Source organism: Chiloscyllium plagiosum, unplaced genomic scaffold (genome assembly GCF_037043375.1).
Source record: "Chiloscyllium plagiosum isolate Xiang-an unplaced genomic scaffold, Cpla_swu_hap1 HiC_scaffold_40, whole genome shotgun sequence".
NCBI lineage: Eukaryota > Metazoa > Chordata > Chondrichthyes > Orectolobiformes > Hemiscylliidae > Chiloscyllium > Chiloscyllium plagiosum.
In genome coordinates, this window is record NW_028270178.1 from 12,823,576 (window position 1) to 12,846,474 (window position 22,899).

A 22,899-nucleotide genomic window follows, 5' to 3' on the forward strand; every position below is an offset into this window, starting at 1 on the left:
AGGGATGTGCAGGTTAGGGTGGATTGGCCATGGGAAATTGTCCCATAGTGCCCAGGGATGTGCAGGTTAGGGTGGTTAGGCCATGGGAAATTGTCCCATAGTGCCCAGGGATGTGCAGGTTAGGATGGGGTTGGCCATGGGAAATTGTCCCATAGTGCCCAGGGATGTGCAGGTTAGGGTGGATTGGCCTTGGGAAATTGTCCCATAGTGCCCAGGGATGTGCAGGTTAGGGTGGATTGGCCGTGGGAAATTGTCCCATAGTGTCCCAGGGATGTGCAGGTTAGGGTGGACTGGCCGTGGGGACATTGTCCCATAGTGCCCAGGGATGTGCAGGTTAGGGTGGATTGGCCATGGGAAATTGTCCCATAGTGCCCAGGGATGTGCAGGTTAGGGTGGGGTTGACCATGGGAAATTGTCCCATAGTGTCCCAGGGATGTGCAGGTTAGGGTGGGTTGGCCATGGGAAATTGTCCCATAGTGTCCCAGGGATGTGCAGGTTAGGGTGGATTGGCCATGGGAAATTGTCCCATAGAGCCCAGGGATGTGCAGGTTAGGGTGGGGTTGGCCATGGGAAATTGCTGGGGTCAGGGGTTGGGTCCGGGTGGGATGCCCTTCGGAGGAGTACGTGTGGATTCGACGGGCCGAATGGACTCTGCCATGCTGTGGGGTGGGGGGGAATGCTGTGATTGTCAGCGGCGGGTCAGTTGGGACTGGATGCTGAGTGGAGATTTCTATCCCCCCCCCCCCCCGGGTTGGAAGTGTTGCGAGCTGGAAGGTTAGTAACAGTGTTGGTCAGAGCCTGCAGCGTGTGTGGGGTGTGAAAACCATTTGGATCTTTCTCCGGGTTGAGTGGGAAACCAATCCAGCTTTCTGGGCTCCGTGCTCCGGGATTTGCAGATGGCTGGATGATATCATCGGTGGGGGTGGGAATTAATGGAATTCAAAGCATCAGCGCAAGAATGTGTCCTGTGGCTGGTGAAAAGTGAAAGGGTCGCTTCCCACTTTCATTCACTAAGTTTCTCGCATGCAAACTTTCCAAAAGCAATCACTTGTTCAACCTCCCTGCACTTATAAACAGAGACAGGGCTCACACACACACCCACACACACACAGACAGACAGCTCGGCTGGACAAACACACACACACAATTACAACACACACAGACACACATACAGAGACAGACACAGTTAGAAAACACACAGACGCACAGGTAGACAGAGAGACGCAGACACACACATACAGGCACATAGGTCCCCACAGACACACACACAGTTAGAGCATACAGAGAAACACACACAGATACCCACACACAGTTACAGCATACAGAGAAACACACACAGATACCCACACACAGTTACAGCACACAGAGAAACACACGCAGATACCCACACACAGTTACAGCACACAGAGAAACACACGCAGATACCCACACACAGTTACAGCACACAGAGAAACACACAGATACCCACACACAGTTACAGCAGACAGAGAAACACACGCAGATACCCACACACAGTTACAGCACACAGAGAAACACACACAGATACCCACACACAGTTACAGCACACAGAGAAACATACGCAGAGACCTACACACAGTTACAGCACACAGAGAAACACACACAGATACCCACACACAGTTACAGCACACAGAGAAACATACGCAGAGACCTACACACAGTTACAGCACACAGAGAAACATACACAGAGACCTACACACAGTTACAGCACACAGAGAAACATACACAGAGACCTACACACAGTTACAGCACACAGAGAAACATACACAGAGACCTACACACAGTTACAGCACACAGAGAAACACACACACACAGATACACACACAGTTACACCATACAAGAAAGAGACACACACATAGGTACACAGCCACACACACACACAAAGATTTCCAGCTCTCCCCACCCCAGGGGATATCAGCAAAACGCTTCTGAGAGAGGAGCCAGACAATGGCAATGGCAATGGGAGCACGGCCGTTGCTGGGGACAGCCCGGGTTCGCAGGAACATGCTGAGCGAAGATTTAACGAAATGCATTCAGCTGGCCAAGAATCTTCGCCCCAAGGCCGAGTACACACTCAGGTTATACGTGAGTATTCACAGCCTTATTCCCCGAGCTCTCACCCTCAAGTTCTCACCAGCAGTGCCGGGAACAAGGTCATCAACTTTCATTCCGATTTGGGAATGTTATTTCAACCTCTGTGTAATATTGACAGTGAGTGTGGGAATATACTTAAACTCCCCTGTGTAATATTGACAGTGAGTGTGGGAATACACTTAAACTCCCCTGTGTAATATTGACAGTGAGTGTGGGAATATACTTAAACTCCCCTGTGTAATAGTGACAGTGAGTGTGGGAAAACACTTAAACTCCCCTGTGTAATAGTGACAGTGAGTGTGGGAAAACACTTAAACTCCCCTGTGTAATATTGACAGTGAGTGTGGGAATATACTTAAACTCCCCTGTGTAATATTGACAGTGAGTGTGGGAATATACTTAAACTCCCCTGTGTAATATTGACAGTGAGTGTGGGAATATACTTAAACTCCCCTGTGTAATATTGACAGTGAGTGTGGGAATACACTTAAACTCCCCTGTGAAATATTGACAGTGAGTGTGGGAATATACTTAAACTCCCCTGTGTAATATTGACAGTGAGTGTGGGAATACACTTAAACTCCCCTGTGTAATATTGACAGTGAGTGTGGGAATATATTTAAACTCCCCTGTGTAATAGTGACAGTGAGTGTGGGAAAACACTTAAACTCCCCTGTGTAATAGTGACAGTGAGTGTGGGAAAACACTTAAACTCCCCTGTGTAATATTGACAGTGAGTGTGGGAATATACTTAAACTCCCCTGTGTAATATTGACAGTGAGTGTGGGAATATACTTAAACTCCCCTGTGTAATATTGACAGTGAGTGTGGGAATATACTTAAACTCCCCTGTGTAATATTGACAGTGAGTGTGGGAATATACTTAAACTCCCCTGTGTAATAGTGACAGTGAGTGTGGGAATACACTTAAACTCCCCTGTGAAATATTGACAGTGAGTGTGGGAATATACTTAAACTCCCCTGTGTAATATTGACAGTGAGTGTGGGAATACACTTAAACTCCCCTGTGTAATATTGACAGTGAGTGTGGGAATATACTTAAACTCCCCTGTGTAATAGTGACAGTGAGTGTGGGAAAACACTTAAACTCCCCTGTGTAATAGTGACAGTGAGTGTGGGAAAACACTTAAACTCCCCTGTGTAATATTGACAGTGAGTGTGGGAATATACTTAAACTCCCCTGTGTAATAGTGACAGTGAGTGTGGGAAAACACTTAAACTCCCCCGTGTAATAGTGACAGTGAGTGTGGGAATACACTTAAACTCCCCTGTGTAATATTGACAGTGAGTGTGGGAATATACTTAAACTCCCCTGTGTAATATTGACAGTGAGTGTGGGAAAACACTTAAACTCCCCTGTGTAATATTGACAGTGAGTGTGGGAATATACTTAAACTCCCCTGTGTAATATTGACAGTGAGTGTGGGAATATACTTAAACTCCCCTGTGTAATATTGACAGTGAGTGTGGGAATACACTTAAACTCCCCTGTGTAATATTGACAGTGAGTGTGGGAATATACTTAAACTCCCCTGTGTAATAGTGACAGTGAGTGTGGGAAAACACTTAAACTCCCCTGTGTAACAGTGACAGTGAGTGTGGGAAAACACTTAAACTCCCCTGTGTAATATTGACAGTGAGTGTGGGAATACACTTAAACTCCCCTGTGTAATATTGACAGTGAGTGTGGGAATACACTTAAACTCCCCTGTGTGATATTGACAGTGAGTGTGGGAATATACTTAAACTCCCCTGTGTAATATTGACAGTGAGTGCGGGAATATACTTCCACTCCCCTGTGTAATATTGACAGTGAGTGTGGGAATATACTTAAACTCCCCTGTGTAATATTGACAGTGAGTGTGGGAATACACATAAACTCCCCTGTGTGATATTGACAGTGAGTGCGGGAATATACTTCAACTCCCCTGTGTAATATTGACAGTGAGTGTGGGAATATACATAAACTCCCCTGTGTGATATTGACAGTGAGTGTGGGAATACACTTAAACTCCCCTGTGTAATATTGACAGTGAGTGCGGGAATATACTTAAACTCCCCTGTGTAATATTGACAGTGAGTGTGGGAATGTACTTAAACTCCCCTGTGTAATATTGACAGTGAGTGTGGGAATACACTTAAACTCCCCTGTGTAATATTGACAGTGAGTGCGGGAATATACTTAAACTCCCCTGTGTAATATTGACAGTGAGTGTGGGAATGTACTTAAACTCCCCTGTGTAATATTGACAGTGAGTGTGGGAAAACACTTAAACTCCCCTGTGTGATATTGACAGTGAGTGCGGGAATATACTTAAACTCCCCTGTGTAATATTGACAGTGAGTGTGGGAATACACTTAAACTCCCCTGTGAAATATTGACAGTGAGTGTGGGAATATACTTAAACTCCCCTGTGTAATATTGACAGTGAGTGTGGGAATACACTTAATCTCCCCTGTGTAATATTGACAGTGAGTGTGGGAATATACTTAAACTCCCCTGTGTAATAGTGACAGTGAGTGTGGGAAAACACTTAAACTCCCCCGTGTAATAGTGACAGTGAGTGTGGGAAAACACTTAAACTCCCCTGTGTAATATTGACAGTGAGTGTGGGAATATACTTAAACTCCCCTGTGTAATAGTGACAGTGAGTGTGGGAAAACACTTAAACTCCCCCGTGTAATAGTGACAGTGAGTGTGGGAATACACTTAAACTCCCCTGTGTAATATTGACAGTGAGTGTGGGAATATACTTAAACTCCCCTGTGTAATATTGACAGTGAGTGTGGGAAAACACTTAAACTCCCCTGTGTAATATTGACAGTGAGTGTGGGAATATACTTAAACTCCCCTGTGTAATATTGACAGTGAGTGTGGGAATATACTTAAACTCCCCTGTGTAATATTGACAGTGAGTGTGGGAATACACTAAAACTCCCCTGTGTAATATTGACAGTGAGTGTGGGAATATACTTCCACTCCCCTGTGTAATATTGACAGTGAGTGTGGGAATATACTTAAACTCCCCTGTGTAATATTGACAGTGAGTGTGGGAATACACTTAAACTCCCCTGTGTAATATTGACAGTGAGTGCGGGAATATACTTAAACTCCCCTGTGTAATATTGACAGTGAGTGCGGGAATATACTTCCACTCCCCTGTGTAATATTGACAGTGAGTGTGGGAATATACTTAAACTCCCCTGTGTAATATTGACAGTGAGTGTGGGAATACACTTAAACTCCCCTGTGTAATATTGACAGTGAGTGCGGGAATATACTTAAACCCCCCTGTGTAATATTGACAGTGAGTGTGGGAATACACTTAAACTCCCCTGTGTGATATTGACAGTGAGTGCGGGAATATACTTCAACTCCCCTGTGTAATATAGACAGTGAGTGTGGGAATATACATAAACTCCCCTGTGTGATATTGACAGTGAGTGTGGGAATACACTTAAACTCCCCTGTGTAATATTGACAGTGAGTGCGGGAATATACTTAAACTCCCCTGTGTAATATTGACAGTGAGTGTGGGAATGTACTTAAACTCCCCTGTGTAATATTGACAGTGAGTGTGGGAATACACTTAAACTCCCCTGTGTAATATTGACAGTGAGTGCGGGAATATACTTAAACTCCCCTGTGTAATATTGACAGTGAGTGTGGGAATGTACTTAAACTCCCCTGTGTAATATTGACAGTGAGTGTGGGAAAACACTTAAACTCCCCTGTGTGATATTGACAGTGAGTGCGGGAATATACTTAAACTCCCCTGTGTAATATTGACAGTGAGTGTGGGAATGTACTTAAACTCCCCTGTGTAATATTGACAGTGAGTGTGGGAAAACACTTAAACTCCCCTGTGTGATATTGACAGTGAGTGCGGGAATATACTTAAACTCCCCTGTGTAATATTGACAGTGAGTGTGGGAATACACTTAAACTCCCCTGTGTAATATTGACAGTGAGTGCGGGAATATACTTCAACTCCCCTGTGTAATATTGACAGTGAGTGTGGGAATACACTTAAACTCCCCTGTGTGATATTGACAGTGAGTGCGGGAATATACTTAAACTCCCCTGTGTAATATTGACAGTGAGTGCGGGAATATACTTCAACTCCCCTGTGTAATATTGACAGTGAGTGTGGGAATATACTTAAACTCCCCTGTGTAATATTGACAGTGAGTGTGGGAATGTACTTAAACTCCCCTGTGTAATATTGACAGTGAGTGTGGGAATATACTTAAACTCCCCTGTGTAATATTGACAGTGAGTGTGGGAATACACTTAAACTCCCCTGTGTGAAATTGACAGTGAGTGCGGGAATATACTTAAACTCCCCTGTTAAATATTGACAGTGAGTGTGGGAATACACTTAAACTCCCCTGTGTGATATTGACAGTGAGTGCGGGAATATACTTCAACTCCCCTGTGTAATATTGACAGTGAGTGTGGGAATACACTTAAACTCCCCTGTGTAATATTGACAGTGAGTGTGGGAATGTACTTAAACTCCCCTGTGTAATAGTGACAGTGAGTGTGGGAATACACTTAAACTCCCCTGTGTAATATTGACAGTGAGTGTGGGAATGTACTTCCACTCCCCTGTGTAATATTGACAGTGAGTGTGGGAATACACTTAAACTCCCCTGTGTAATAGTGACAGTGAGTGTGGGAATACACTTAAACTCCCCTGTGTAATATTGACAGTGAGTGTGGGAATGTACTTCCACTCCCCTGTGTAATATTGACAGTGAGTGTGGGAATACACTTAAACTCCCCTGTGTAATATTGACAGTGAGTGTGGGAATACACTTAAACTCCCCTGTGTGATATTGACAGTGAGTGTGGGAATATACTTAAACTCCCCTGTGTAATATTGACAGTGAGTGTGGGAATACACTTCAACTCCACTGTGTAATATTGACAGTGAGTGTGGGAATATACTTAAACTCCCCTGTGTAATATTGACAGTGAGTGTGGGAATGTACTTAAACTCCCCTGTGTGATATTGACAGTGAGTGTGGGAATATACTTAAACTCCCCTGTGTAATATTGACAATAAGTGCGGGAATATACTTAAACTCCCCTGTGTAATATTGACAGTGAGTGTGGGAATACACTTAAACTCCCCTGTGTGATATTGACAGTGAGTGTGGGAATACACTTAAACTCCCCTGTGTAATATTGACAGTGAGTGTGGGAATATACTTAAACTCCCCTGTGTGATATTGACAGTGAGTGTGGGAATATACTTAAACTCCCCTGTGTAATATTGACAGTGAGTGTGGGAATATACTTAAACTCCCCTGTGTGATATTGACAGTGAGTGCGGGAATATACTTCAACTCCCCTGTGTAATATTGACAGTGAGTGTGGGAATATACTTCAACTCCCCTGTGTAATATTGACAGTGAGTGTGGGAATACACTTAAACCCCCCTGTGTAATATTGACAGTGAGTGTGGGAATACACTTAAACTCCCCTGTGTAATATTGACAGTGAGTGTGGGAATACACTTAAACTCCCTGTGTAATATTGACAGTGAGTGTGGGAATACACTTAAACTCCCCTGTGTGATATTGACAGTGAGTGTGGGAATACACTTAAACTCCCCTGTGTAATATTGACAGTGAGTGTGGGAATACACTTAAACTCCCCTGTGTGATATTGACAGTGAGTGCGGGAATATACTTCAACTCCCCTGTGTAATATTGACAGTGAGTGTGGGAATACACTTAAACTCCCCTGTGTAATATTGACAGTGAGTGTGGGAATGTACTTAAACTCCCCTGTGTAATAGTGACAGTGAGTGTGGGAATACACTTAAACTCCCCTGTGTAATATTGACAGTGAGTGTGGGATTGTACTTCCACTCCCCTGTGTAATATTGACAGTGAGTGTGGGAATACACTTAAACTCCCCTGTGTAATAGTGACAGTGAGTGTGGGAATACACTTAAACTCCCCTGTGTAATATTGACAGTGGGTGTGGGAATGTACTTCCACTCCCCTGTGTAATATTGACAGTGAGTGTGGGAATACACTTAAACTCCCCTGTGTAATATTGACAGTGAGTGTGGGAATACACTTAAACTCCCCTGTGTAATATTGACAGTGAGTGTGGGAAAACACTTAAACTCCCCTGTGTAATATTGACAGTGAGTGTGGGAAAACACTTAAACCCCCCTGTGTGATATTGACAGTGAGTGCGGGAATATACTTAAACTCCCCTGTGTAATATTGACAGTGAGTGCGGGAATATACTTCAACTCCCCTGTGTAATATTGACAGTGAGTGTGGGAATATACTTAAACTCCCCTGTGTAATATTGACAGTGAGTGTGGGAATGTACTTAAACTCCCCTGTGTGATATTGACAGTGAGTGTGGGAATACACTTAAACTCCCCTGTGTAATATTGACAGTGAGTGTAGGAATACACTTAAACTCCCCAGTGTAATATTGACAGTGAGTGTGGGAATGTACTTAAACTCCCCTGTGTAATATTGACAGTGAGTGTGGGAATGTACTTAAACTCCCCTGTGTAATATTGACAGTGAGTGCGGGAATATACTTAAACTCCCCTGTGTGATATTGACAGTGAGTGTGGGAATACACTTAAACTCCCCTGTGTAATATTGACAGTGAGTGTGGGAATACACTTAAACTCCCCTGTTTAATATTGACAGTGAGTGTGGGAATACACTTAAACTCCCCTGTGAAATATTGACAGTGAGTGTGGGAATACACTTAAACTCCCCTGTGTAATATTGACAGTGAGTGTGGAAATACACTTAAACTCCCCTGTGTAATATTGACAGTGAGTGTGGGAATACACTTAAACTCCCCTGTGTAATATTGACAGTGAGTGCGGGAATACACTTAAACTCCCCTGTGTAATATTGACAGTGAGTGTGGGAATACACTTAAACTCCCCTGTGTAATATTGACAGTGAGTGTGGGAATACACTTAAACTCCCCTGCTTAATATTGACAGTGAGTGTGGGAATACACTTAAACTCCCCTGTTTAATATTGACAGTGAGTGTGGGAATACACTTAAACTCCCCTGTGTAATATTGACAGTGAGTGTGGGAATACACGTAAACTCCCCTGTTTAATATTGACAGTGAGTGTGGGAATACACTTAAACTCCCCTGTGTAATATTGACAGTGAGTGTGGGAATATACTTAAACTCCCCTGTGTAATATTGACAGTGAGTGTGGGAATGTACTTAAACTCCCCTGTGTAATATTGACAGTGAGTGTGGGAATATACTTAAACTCCCCTGTGTAATATTGACAGTGAGTGTGGGAATACACTTAAACTCCCCTGTGTGAAATTGACAGTGAATGCGGGAATATACTTAAACTCCCCTGTTAAATATTGACAGTGAGTGTGGGAATACACTTAAACTCCCCTGTGTGATATTGACAGTGAGTGCGGGAATATACTTCAACTCCCCTGTGTAATATTGACAGTGAGTGTGGGAATACACTTAAACTCCCCTGTGTAATATTGACAGTGAGTGTGGGAATGTACTTAAACTCCCCTGTGTAATAGTGACAGTGAGTGTGGGAATACACTTAAACTCCCCTGTGTAATATTGACAGTGAGTGTGGGATTGTACTTCCACTCCCCTGTGTAATATTGACAGTGAGTGTGGGAATACACTTAAACTCCCCTGTGTAATAGTGACAGTGAGTGTGGGAATACACTTAAACTCCCCTGTGTAATATTGACAGTGGGTGTGGGAATGTACTTCCACTCCCCTGTGTAATATTGACAGTGAGTGTGGGAATACACTTAAACTCCCCTGTGTAATATTGACAGTGAGTGTGGGAATACACTTAAACTCCCCTGTGGAATATTGACAGTGAGTGTGGGAAAACACTTAAACTCCCCTGTGTAATATTGACAGTGAGTGTGGGAAAACACTTAAACCCCCCTGTGTGATATTGACAGTGAGTGCGGGAATATACTTAAACTCCCCTGTGTAATATTGACAGTGAGTGCGGGAATATACTTCAACTCCCCTGTGTAATATTGACAGTGAGTGTGGGAATATACTTAAACTCCCCTGTGTAATATTGACAGTGAGTGTGGGAATGTACTTAAACTCCCCTGTGTGATATTGACAGTGAGTGTGGGAATACACTTAAACTCCCCTGTGTAATATTGACAGTGAGTGTAGGAATACACTTAAACTCCCCAGTGTAATATTGACAGTGAGTGTGGGAATGTACTTAAACTCCCCTGTGTAATATTGACAGTGAGTGTGGGAATGTACTTAAACTCCCCTGTGTAATATTGACAGTGAGTGCGGGAATATACTTAAACTCCCCTGTGTGATATTGACAGTGAGTGTGGGAATACACTTAAACTCCCCTGTGTAATATTGACAGTGAGTGTGGGAATACACTTAAACTCCCCTGTTTAATATTGACAGTGAGTGTGGGAATACACTTAAACTCCCCTGTGAAATATTGACAGTGAGTGTGGGAATACACTTAAACTCCCCTGTGTAATATTGACAGTGAGTGCGGGAATACACTTAAACTCCCCTGTGTAATATTGACAGTGAGTGTGGGAATACACTTAAACTCCCCTGTGTAATATTGACAGTGAGTGTGGGAATACACTTAAACTCCCCTGCTTAATATTGACAGTGAGTGTGGGAATACACTTAAACTCCCCTGTTTAATATTGACAGTGAGTGTGGGAATACACTTAAACTCCCCTGCTTAATATTGACAGTGAGTGTGGGAATACACTTAAACTCCCCTGTGTGATATTGACAGTGAGTGTGGGAATACACTTAAACTCCCCTGTGTAATATTGACAGTGAGTGTGGGAATACACGTAAACTCCCCTGTTTAATATTGACAGTGAGTGTGGGAATACACTTAAACTCCCCTGTGTAATATTGACAGTGAGTGTAGGAATACACTTAAACTCCCCTGTGTAATATTGACAGTGAGTGTGGGAATATACTTAAACTCCCCTGTGTAATATTGACAGTGAGTGTGGGAATACACTTAAACTCCCCTGTGTAATATTGACAGTGAGTGTGGGAATACACTTAAACTCCCCTGTGTAATAATGACAGTGAGTGTGGGAATACACTTAAACTCCCCTGTGTGATATTGACAGTGAGTGCGGGAATATACTTAAACTCCCCTGTGTAATATTGACAGTGAGTGTGGGAATACACTTAAACTCCCATGTGTAATATTGACAGTGAGTGTGGGAATATACTTAAACTCCCCTGTGTAATATTGACAGTGACTGTGGGAATATACTTAAACACCCCTGTGTAATATTGACAGTGAGTGCGGGAATATACTTCAACTCCCCTGTGTAATATTGACAGTGAGTGTGGGAATACACTTAAACTCCCCTGTGTAATATAGACAGTGAGTGTGGGAATAGACTTAAACTCCCCTGTGTAATATTGACAGTGAGTGTGGGAATACACTTGAACTCCCCTGTGTAATATTGACAGTGAGTGTGGGAATATACTTAAACTCCCCTGTGTAATATTGACAGTGAGTGTGGGAATACACTTAAACTCCCCTGTGTGATATTGACAGTGAGTGCGGGAATATACTTAAACTCCCCTGTGTAATATTGACAGTGAGTGCGGGAATATACTTAAACTCCCCTGTGTGATATTGACAGTGAGTGTGGGAATACACTTAAACTCCCCTGTGTAATATTGACAGTGAGTGTGGGAATACACTTAAACTCCCCTGTGTAATATTGACAGTGAGTGTGGGAATAGGCTTAAAATCCCCTGTGTGATATTGACAGTGAGTGTGGGAATATACTTAAACTCCCCTGTGTAATATTGACAGCGAGTTTGGGAATACACTTAAACTCCCCTGTGTAATATTGACAGTGAGTGTGGGAATATACTTAAACTTCCCTGTGTAAAATTGACAGTGAGTGTGGGAATACACTTAAACTTCCCTGTGTAATATTGACAGTGAGTGTAGGAATACACTTAAACTTCCCTGTGTAAAATTGACAGTGATTGTGGGAGTACACTTAAACTCCCCTGTGTAATATTGACAGTGAGTGTGGGAATACACTTAAACTTCCCTGTGTAAAATTGACAGTGATTGTGGGAATACACTTAAACTCCCTTGTGTAATATTGACAGTGAGTGTGGGCATACACTTAAACTCCCCTGTGAAATATTGACAGTGAGTGTGGGAATATACTTAAACTCCCCTGTGTGATATTGACAGTGAGTGTGGGAATACACTTAAACTCCCCTGTGTAATATTGACAGTGAGTGTGGGAATACACTTAAACTCCCCTGTGTAATATTGACAGTGAGTGTGGGAATAGGCTTAAACTCCCCTGTGTGATATTGACAGTGAGTGTGGGAATATACTTAAACTCCCCTGTGTGATATTGACAGCGAGTTTGGGAATACACTTAAACTCCCCTGTGTAATATTGACAGTGAGTGTGGGAATATACTTAAACTCCCTTGTGTAATATTGACAGTGAGTGTGGGAATACACTTAAACTCCCCTGTGTAATATTGACAGTGAGTGTGGGAATATACTTAAACTCCCCTGTGTTATATAGACAGTGAGTGTGGGAATATACTTAAACTCCCCAGTGTAATATTGACAGTGAGTGTGGGAATACACTTAAACTCCCCTGTGTAATATTGACAGTGAGTGTGGGAATATACTTAAACTTCCCTGTGTAAAATTGACAGTGAGTGTGGGAATACACTTAAACTTTCCTGTGTAATATTGACAGTGAGTGTGGGAATATACTTAAACTCCCCTGTGTAATATTGACAGTGAGTGTGGGAATACACTTAAACTTTCCTGTGTAATATTGACAGTGAGTGTGGGAATATACTTAAACTTCCCTGTGTAAAATTGACAGTGAGTGTGGGAATACACTTAAACTTTCCTGTGTAATATTGACAGTGAGTGTGGGAATATACTTAAACTCCCCTGTGTAATATTGACAGTGAGTGTGGGAATACACTTAAACTTTCCTGTGTAATATTGACAGTGAGTGTGGGAATACACTTAAACTCCCCTGTGTAAAATTGACAGTGAGTGTTGGAACACACTTAAACTCCCTTGTGTAATATTGACAGTGAGTGTGGGCATACACTTAAACTCCCCTGTGAAATATTGACAGTGAGTGCGGGAATATACTTAAACTCCCCTGTGTGATATTGACAGTGAGTGTGGGAATACACTTAAACTCCCCTGTGTAATATTGACAGTGAGTGTGGGAATACACTTAAACTCCCCTGTGTAATATTGACAGTGAGTGTGGGAATAGGCTTAAACTCCCCTGTGTGATATTGACAGTGAGTGTGGGAATATACTTAAACTCCCCTGTGTGATATTGACAGCGAGTTTGGGAATACACTTAAACTCCCCTGTGTAATATTGACAGTGAGTGTGGGAATATATAAGTAAACTCCCCTGTGTTATATAGACAGTGAGTGTGGGAATATACTTAAACTCCCCAGTGTAATATTGACAGTGAGTGTGGGAATACACTTAAACTCCCCTGTGTAATATTGACAGTGAGTGTGGGAATATACTTAAACTTCCCTGTGTAAAATTGACAGTGAGTGTGGGAATACACTTAAACCTCCCTGTGTAATATTGACAGTGAGTGTGGGAATACACTTAAACTCCCCTGTGTAAAATTGACAGTGATTGTGGGAATACACTTAAACTCCCCTGTGTAATATTGACAGTGAGTGTGGGAATACACTTAAACTTCCCTGTGTAAAATTGACAGTGATTGTGGGAATACACTTAAACTCCCTTGTGTAATATTGACAGTGAGTGTGGGAATACACTTAAACTTCCCTGTGTAAAATTGACAGTGAGTGTTGGAACACACTTAAACTCCCCTGTGTAATATTGACAGTGAGTGTGGGAATACACTTAATCTGCCCTGTGTAATATTGACAGTGAGTGTGGGAATACCCTTAAACTCCCCTGTGTAATATTGACAGTGAGTGTGGGAATAAACTTAAACTCCCCTGTGTAATATTGACAGTGAGTGTTGGAACACACTTAAACTCCCCTGTGTAAATTGACAGTGAGTGTGGGAATATACTTAAACTCCCCTGTGTAATATTGAAGATGAGTGTTGGAACACACTTAAACTCCCCTGTGTAATATTGACAGTGAGTGTGGGAATACACTTAAACTCCCCTGTGTAATATTGACAGTGAGTGTGGGAATACACTTAAACTCCCCTGTTTAATATTGACAGTGAGTGTGGGAATACACTTAAACTCCCCTGTGTAATATAGACAGTGAGTGTGGGAATACACTTAAACTCCCCTGTGTAATATTGACAGTGAGTGTGGGAATACACTTAAACTCCCCTGTGTAATATTGACAATGAGTGTGGGAATACACTTAAACTCCCCTGTGTGATATTGACAGTGGGTGTGGGAATATACTTAAACTCCCCTGTGTGATATTGACAGTGAATGTGGGAATACACTTAAACTCCCCTGTGTAATATTGACAGTGAGTGTGGGAATACACTTAAACTCCCCTGTGTGATATTGACAGTGAGTGTGGGAATACACTTAAACTCCCCTGTGTGATATTGACAGTGAGTGCGGGAATATACTTAAACTCCCCTGTGTAATATTGACAGTGAGTGTGGGAATGTACTTAAACTCCCCTGTGTAATATTGACAGTGAGTGTGGGAATATACTTAAACTCCCCTGTGTAATATTGACAGTTAGTGTGGGAATGTACTTAAACTCCCCTGTGTAATATTGACAGTGAGTGTGGGAATACACTTAAACTCCCCTGTGTAATATTGACAGTGAGTGTGGGAATGTACTTAAACTCCCCTGTGTAATATTGACAGTGAGTGTGGGAATGTACTTAAACTCCCCTGTGTAATATTGACAGTGAGTGTGGGAATACACTTAAACTCCCCTGTGTAATATTGACAGTGAGTGTGGGAATACAGTTAAACTCCCCTGTGTAATATTGACAGTGAGTGTGGGAATACACTTAAACTCCCCTGTGTAATATTGACAGTGAGTGTGGGAATACACTTAAACTCCCTGTGTAATATTGACAGTGAGTGTGGGAATACACTTAAACTCCCCTGTGTGATATTGACAGTGAGTGCGGGAATATACTTAAACTCCCCTGTGTAATATTGACAGTGAGTGTGGGAATACACTTAAACTCCCCTGTGTAATATTGACAGTGAGTGCGGGAATATACTTCAACTCCCCTGTGTAATATTGACAGTGAGTGTGGGAATACACTTAAACTCCCCTGTGTGATATTGACAGTGAGTGCGGGAATATACTTAAACTCCCCTGTGTAATATTGACAGTGAGTGCGGGAATATACTTCAACTCCCCTGTGGAATATTGACAGTGAGTGTTGGATTATACTTAAACTCCCCTGTGTAATATTGACAGTGAGTGTGGGAATGTACTTAAACTCCCCTGTGTAATATTGACAGTGAGTGTGGGAATATACTTAAACTCCCCTGTGTAATATTGACAGTGAGTGTGGGAATACACTTAAACTCCCCTGTGTGAAATTGACAGTGAGTGCGGGAATATACTTAAACTCCCCTGTTAAATATTGACAGTGAGTGTGGGAATACACTTAAACTCCCCTGTGTGATATTTACAGTGAGTGCGGGAATACACTTAAACTCCCCTGTGTAATATAGACAGTGAGTGTGGGAATACACTTAAACTCCCCTGTGTAACATAGACAGTGACTGTGGGAATATACTTAAACTCCCCTGTGTAATATTGACAGTGAGTGTGGGAATACACTTAAACTTCCCTGTGTAAAATTGACAGTGATTGTGGGAATACACTTAAACTCCCTTGTGTAATATTGACAGTGAGTGTGGGAATACACTTAAACTTCCCTGTGTAAAATTGACAGTGAGTGTTGGAACACACTTAAACTCCCCTGTGTAATATTGACAGTGAGTGTGGGAATACACTTAATCTGCCCTGTGTAATATTGACAGTGAGTGTGGGAATACCCTTAAACTCCCCTGTGTAATATTGACAGTGAGTGTGGGAATACACTTAAACTCCCCTGTGTGATATTGACAGTGGGTGTGGGAATATACTTAAACTCCCCTGTGTGATATTGACAGTGAATGTGGGAATACACTTAAACTCCCCTGTGTAATATAGACAGTGAGTGTGGGAATACACTTAAACTCCCCTGTGTAATATTGACAGTGAGTGTGGGAATACACTTAAACTCCCCTGTGTAATATTGACAATGAGTGTGGGAATACACTTAAACTCCCCTGTGTGATATTGACAGTGGGTGTGGGAATATACTTAAACTCCCCTGTGTGATATTGACAGTGAATGTGGGAATACACTTAAACTCCCCTGTGTAATATTGACAGTGAGTGTGGGAATACACTTAAACTCCCCTGTGTAATATTGACAGTGAGTGCGTGAATATACTTAAACTCCCCTGTGTGATATTGACAGTGAGTGTGGGAATACACTTAAACTCCCCTGTGTGATATTGACAGTGAGTGCGGGAATATACTTAAACTCCCCTGTGTAATATTGACAGTGAGTGTGGGAATACACTTAAACTCCCCTGTGTAATATTGACAGTGAGTGTGGGAATACACTTAAACTCCCCTGTGTAATATTGACAGTGAGTGTGGGAATACACTTAAACTCCCCTGTGTGATATTGACAGTGGGTGCGGGAATATACTTCAACTCCCCTGTGTAATATTGACAGTGAGTGTGGGAATACACTTAAACTCCCCTGTGTGATAATGACAGTGAGTGCGGGAATAGGCTTAAACTCCCCTGTGTAATATTGACAGTGAGTGTGGGAATACACTTAAACTCCCCTGTGTGATATTGACAGTGAGTGTGGGAATATACTTAAACTCCCCTGTGTAATATTGACAGTGAGTGTGGGAATACACATCAACTCCACTGTGTGATATTGACAGTGAGTGTGGGAATATACTTCAACTCCCCTGTGTAATATTGACAGTGAGTGTGGGAATACACTTAAACTCCCCTGTGTAATATTGACAGTGAGTGTGGGAATACACTTAAACTCCCCTGTGTAATATTGACAGTGAGTGTGGGAATACACTTAAACTCCCTGTGTAATATTGACAGTGAGTGTGGGAATACACTTAAACTCCCCTGTGTGATATTGACAGTGAGTGTGGGAATACACTTAAACTCCCCTGTGTGATATTGACAGTGAGTGCGGGAATATACTTAAACTCCCCTGTGTAATATTGACAGTGAGTGTGGGAATGTACTTAAACTCCCCTGTGTAATATTGACAGTGAGTGTGGGAATATACTTAAACTCCCCTGTGTAATATTGACAGTTAGTGTGGGAATGTACTTAAACTCCCCTGTGTAATATTGACAGTGAGTGTGGGAATACACTTAAACTCCCCTGTGTAATATTGACAGTGAGTGTGGGAATGTACTTAAACTCCCCTGTGTAATATTGACAGTGAGTGTGGGAATGTACTTAAACTCCCCTGTGTAATATTGACAGTGAGTGTGGGAAAACACTTAAACTCCCCTGTGTAATATTGACAGTGAGTGTGGGAATACACTTAAACTCCCCTGTGTAATATTGACAGTGAGTGTGGGAATACACTTAAACTCCCCTGTGTAATATTGACAGTGAGTGTGGGAATACACTTAAACTCCCTGTGTAATATTGACAGTGAGTGTGGGAATACACTTAAACTCCCCTGTGTGATATTGACAGTGAGTGCGGGAATATACTTAAACTCCCCTGTGTAATATTGACAGTGAGTGTGGGAATACACTTAAACTCCCCTGTGTAATATTGACAGTGAGTGCGGGAATATACTTCAACTCCCCTGTGTGATATTGACAGTGAGTGCGGGAATATACTTAAACTCCCCTGTTAAATATTGACAGTGAGTGTGGGAATACACTTAAACTCCCCTGTGTGATATTGACAGTGAGTGCGGGAATACACTTAAACTCCCCTGTGTAATATAGACAGTGAGTGTGGGAATACACTTAAACTCCCCTGTGTAACATAGACAGTGACTGTGGGAATATACTTAAACTCCCCTGTGTAATATTGACAGTGAGTGTGGGAATACACTTAAACTTCCCTGTGTAAAATTGACAGTGATTGTGGGAATACACTTAAACTCCCTTGTGTAATATTGACAGTGAGTGTGGGAATACACTTAAACTTCCCTGTGTAAAATTGACAGTGAGTGTTGGAACACACTTAAACTCCCCTGTGTAATATTGACAGTGAGTGTGGGAATACACTTAATCTGCCCTGTGTAATATTGACAGTGAGTGTGGGAATACCCTTAAACTCCCCTGTGTAATATTGACAGTGAGTGTGGGAATAAACTTAAACTCCCCTGTGTAATATTGACAGTGAGTGTTGGAACACACTTAAACTCCCCTGTGTAAATTGACAGTGAGTGTGGGAATATACTTAAACTCCCCTGTGTAATATTGAAGATGAGTGTTGGAACACACTTAAACTCCCCTGTGTAATATTGACAGTGAGTGTGGGAATACACTTAAACTCCCCTGTGTAATATTGACAGTGAGTGTGGGAATACACTTAAACTCCCCTGTTTAATATTGACAGTGAGTGTGGGAATACACTTCAACTCCCCTGTGTAATATAGACAGTGAGTGTGGGAATACACTTAAACTCCCCTGTGTAATATTGACAGTGAGTGTGGGAATACACTTAAACTCCCCTGTGTAATATTGACAGTGAGTGTGGGAATACACTTAAACTCCCCTGTGTGATATTGACAGTGGGTGTGGGAATATACTTAAACTCCCCTGTGTGATATTGACAGTGAATGTGGGAATACACTTAAACTCCCCTGTGTAATATTGACAGTGAGTGTGGGAATACACTTAAACTCCCCTGTGTAATATTGACAGTGAGTGCGTGAATATACTTAAACTCCCCTGTGTGATATTGACAGTGAGTGTGGGAATACACTTAAACTCCCCTGTGTAATATTGACAGTGAGTGTGGGAATAGACTTAAACTCCCCTGTGTAATATTGACAGTGAGTGTGGGAATATACTTAAAATCCCCTGTGTGATATTGACAGTGAGTGTGGGAATATACTTAAACTCCCCTGTGTAATATTGACAGTGAGTGTGGGAATATACTTAAACTCCCCTGTGTAATATTGACAGTGAGTGTGGGAATACACTTAAACTCCCCTGTGTAATATTGACAGTGAGTGTGGGAATATACTTAAACTCCCCTGTGTGATATTGACAGTGAGTGTGGGAATATACTTAAACTCCCCTGTGTAATATTGACAGTGAGTGTGGGAATACACTTAAACTCCCCTGTGTAATATTGACAGTGGGTGTGGGAATATACACAAACTCCCCTGTGTGATATTGACAGTGAGTGCGGGAATACACTTAAACTCCCCTGTGTAATATTGACAGTGAGTGCGGGAATATACTTAAACTCCCCTGTGTAATATTGACAGTGAGTGTGGGAATGTACTTAAACTCCCCTGTGTAATATTGACAGTGAGTGTGGGAATACACTTAAACTCCCCTGTGTAATATTGACAGTGAGTGTGGGAATATACTTAAACTCCCCTGTGTAATATTGACAGTGAGTGTGGGAATGTACTTAAACTCCCCTGTGTAATATTGACAGTGAGTGTGGGAATGTACTTAAACTCCCCTGTGTAATATTGACAGTGAGTGTGGGAATACACTTAAACTCCCCTGTGTAATATTGACAGTGAGTGTGGGAATACACTTAAACTCCCCTGTGTAATATTGACAGTGAGTGTGGGAATACACTTAAACTCCCCTGTGTAATATTGACAGTGAGTGTGGGAATACACTTAAACTCCCCTGTGTAATATAGACAGTGAGTGTGGGAATACACTTAAACTCCCCTGTGTAACATAGACAGTGACTGTGGGAATATACTTAAACTCCCCTGTGTAATATTGACAGTGAGTGTGGGAATACACTTAAACTTCCCTGTGTAAAATTGACAGTGATTGTGGGAATACACTTAAACTCCCTTGTGTAATATTGACAGTGAGTGTGGGAATACACTTAAACTTCCCTGTGTAAAATTGACAGTGAGTGTTGGAACACACTTAAACTCCCCTGTGTAATATTGACAGTGAGTGTGGGAATACACTTAATCTGCCCTGTGTAATATTGACAGTGAGTGTGGGAATACCCTTAAACTCCCCTGTGTAATATTGACAGTGAGTGTGGGAATAAACTTAAACTCCCCTGTGTAATATTGACAGTGAGTGTTGGAACACACTTAATCTCCCCTGTGTAAATTGACAGTGAGTGTGGGAATATACTTAAACTCCCCTGTGTAATATTGAAGATGAGTGTTGGAACACACTTAAACTCCCCTGTGTAATATTGACAGTGAGTGTGGGAATACACTTAAACTCCCCTGTGTAATATTGACAGTGAGTGTGGGAATACACTTAAACTCCCCTGTTTAATATTGACAGTGAGTGTGGGAATACACTTCAACTCCCCTGTGTAATATAGACAGTGAGTGTGGGAATACACTTAAACTCCCCTGTGTAATATTGACAGTGAGTGTGGGAATACACTTAAACTCCCCTGTGTAATATTGACAGTGAGTGTGGGAATACACTTAAACTCCCCTGTGTGATATTGACAGTGGGTGTGGGAATATACTTAAACTCCCCTGTGTGATATTGACAGTGAATGTGGGAATACACTTAAACTCCCCTGTGTAATATTGACAGTGAGTGTGGGAATACACTTAAACTCCCCTGTGTAATATTGACAGTGAGTGCGTGAATATACTTAAACTCCCCTGTGTGATATTGACAGTGAGTGTGGGAATACACTTAAACTCCCCTGTGTAATATTGACAGTGAGTGTGGGAATAGACTTAAACTCCCCTGTGTAATATTGACAGTGAGTGTGGGAATATACTTAAAATCCCCTGTGTGATATTGACAGTGAGTGTGGGAATATACTTAAACTCCCCTGTGTAATATTGACAGTGAGTGTGGGAATATACTTAAACTCCCCTGTGTAATATTGACAGTGAGTGTGGGAATACACTTAAACTCCCCTGTGTAATATTGACAGTGAGTGTGGGAATATACTTAAACTCCCCTGTGTGATATTGACAGTGAGTGTGGGAATATACTTAAACTCCCCTGTGTAATATTGACAGTGAGTGTGGGAATACACTTAAACTCCCCTGTGTAATATTGACAGTGAGTGTGGGAATACACTTAAACTCCCCTGTGTAATATTGACAGTGAGTGTGGGAATATACATAAACTCCCCTGTGTGATATTGACAGTGAGTGTGGGAATACACTTAAACTCCCCTGTGTAATATTGACAGTGAGTGCGGGAATATACTTAAACTCCCCTGTGTAATATTGACAGTGAGTGTGGGAATGTACTTAAACTCCCCTGTGTAATATTGACAGTGAGTGTGGGAATACACTTAAACTCCCCTGTGTAATATTGACAGTGAGTGTGGGAATACACTTAAACTCCCCTGTGTAATATTGAAAGTGAGTGTGGGAATGTACTTAAACTCCCCTGTGTAATATTGACAGTGAGTGTGGGAATACACTTAAACTCCCCTGTGTAATATTGACAGTGAGTGTGGGAATACACTTAAACTCCCCTGTGTAATATTGAAAGTGAGTGTGGGAATACACTTAAACTCCCCTGTGTAATATTGACAGTGAGTGTGGGAATACACTTAAACTCCCTGTGTAATATTGACAGTGAGTGTGGGAATACACTTAAACTCCCCTGTGTGATATTGACAGTGATTGTGGGAATACACTTAAACTCCCCTGTGTGATATTGACAGTGAGTGCGGGAATATACTTAAACTCCCCTGTGTAATATTGACAGTGAGTGTGGGAATACACTTAAACTCCCCTGTGTAATATTGACAGTGAGTGTGGGAATACACTTAAACTCCCCTGTGTAATATTAACAGTGAGTGTGGGAATACACTTAAACTCCCCTGTGTAATATTGACAGTGAGTGCGGGAATATACTTCAACTCCCCTGTGTAATATTGACAGTGAGTGTGGGAATACACTTAAACTCCCCTGTGTGATATTGACAGTGAGTGCGGGAATATACTTAAACTCCCCTGTGTAATATTGACAGTGAGTGCGGGAATATACTTCAACTCCCCTGTGTAATATTGACAGTGAGTGTGGGAATACACTTAAACTCCCCTGTGTGATATTGACAGTGAGTGCGGGAATATACTTAAACTCCCCTGTGTAATATTGACAGTGAGTGCGGGAATATACTTCAACTCCCCTGTGTAATATTGACAGTGAGTGTTGGATTATACTTAAACTCCCCTATGTAATATTGACAGTGAGTGTGGGAATGTACTTAAACTCCCCTGTGTAATATTGACAGTGAGTGTGGGAATATACTTAAACTCCCCTGTGTAATATTGACAGTGAGTGTGGGAATACACTTAAACTCCCCTGTGTGAAATTGACAGTGAGTGCGGGAATATACTTAAACTCCCCTGTTAAATATTGACAGTGAGTGTGGGAATAAACTTAAACTCCCCTGTGTGATATTGACAGTGAGTGCGGGAATACACTTAAACTCCCCTGTGTAATATAGACAGTGAGTGTGGGAATACACTTAAACTCCCCTGTGTAACATA

General features: G+C 41.9%; 1 protein-coding gene across 2 annotated transcripts in view; it reads left to right on the forward strand.

Annotated features, from left to right (window-relative positions):
• Positions 1 to 972: 972 nt before the first annotated feature.
• LOC122546273 (ciliary neurotrophic factor-like) overlaps positions 973 to 22,899 on the forward strand; it is a 69,905-nt gene continuing 47,978 nt past the window's right edge. For both annotated transcript variants that reach the window (XR_015753901.1, XM_087981551.1), the window contains exon 1: positions 973 to 2,103. Coding sequence is in view for 1 of the 2 variants with exons in the window: in XM_087981551.1 (XP_087837677.1) it covers positions 1,966 to 2,103 (138 nt within the window). In the remaining variant the exon portion in view is untranslated. The remainder of the gene's footprint in view (positions 2,104 to 22,899) is intronic.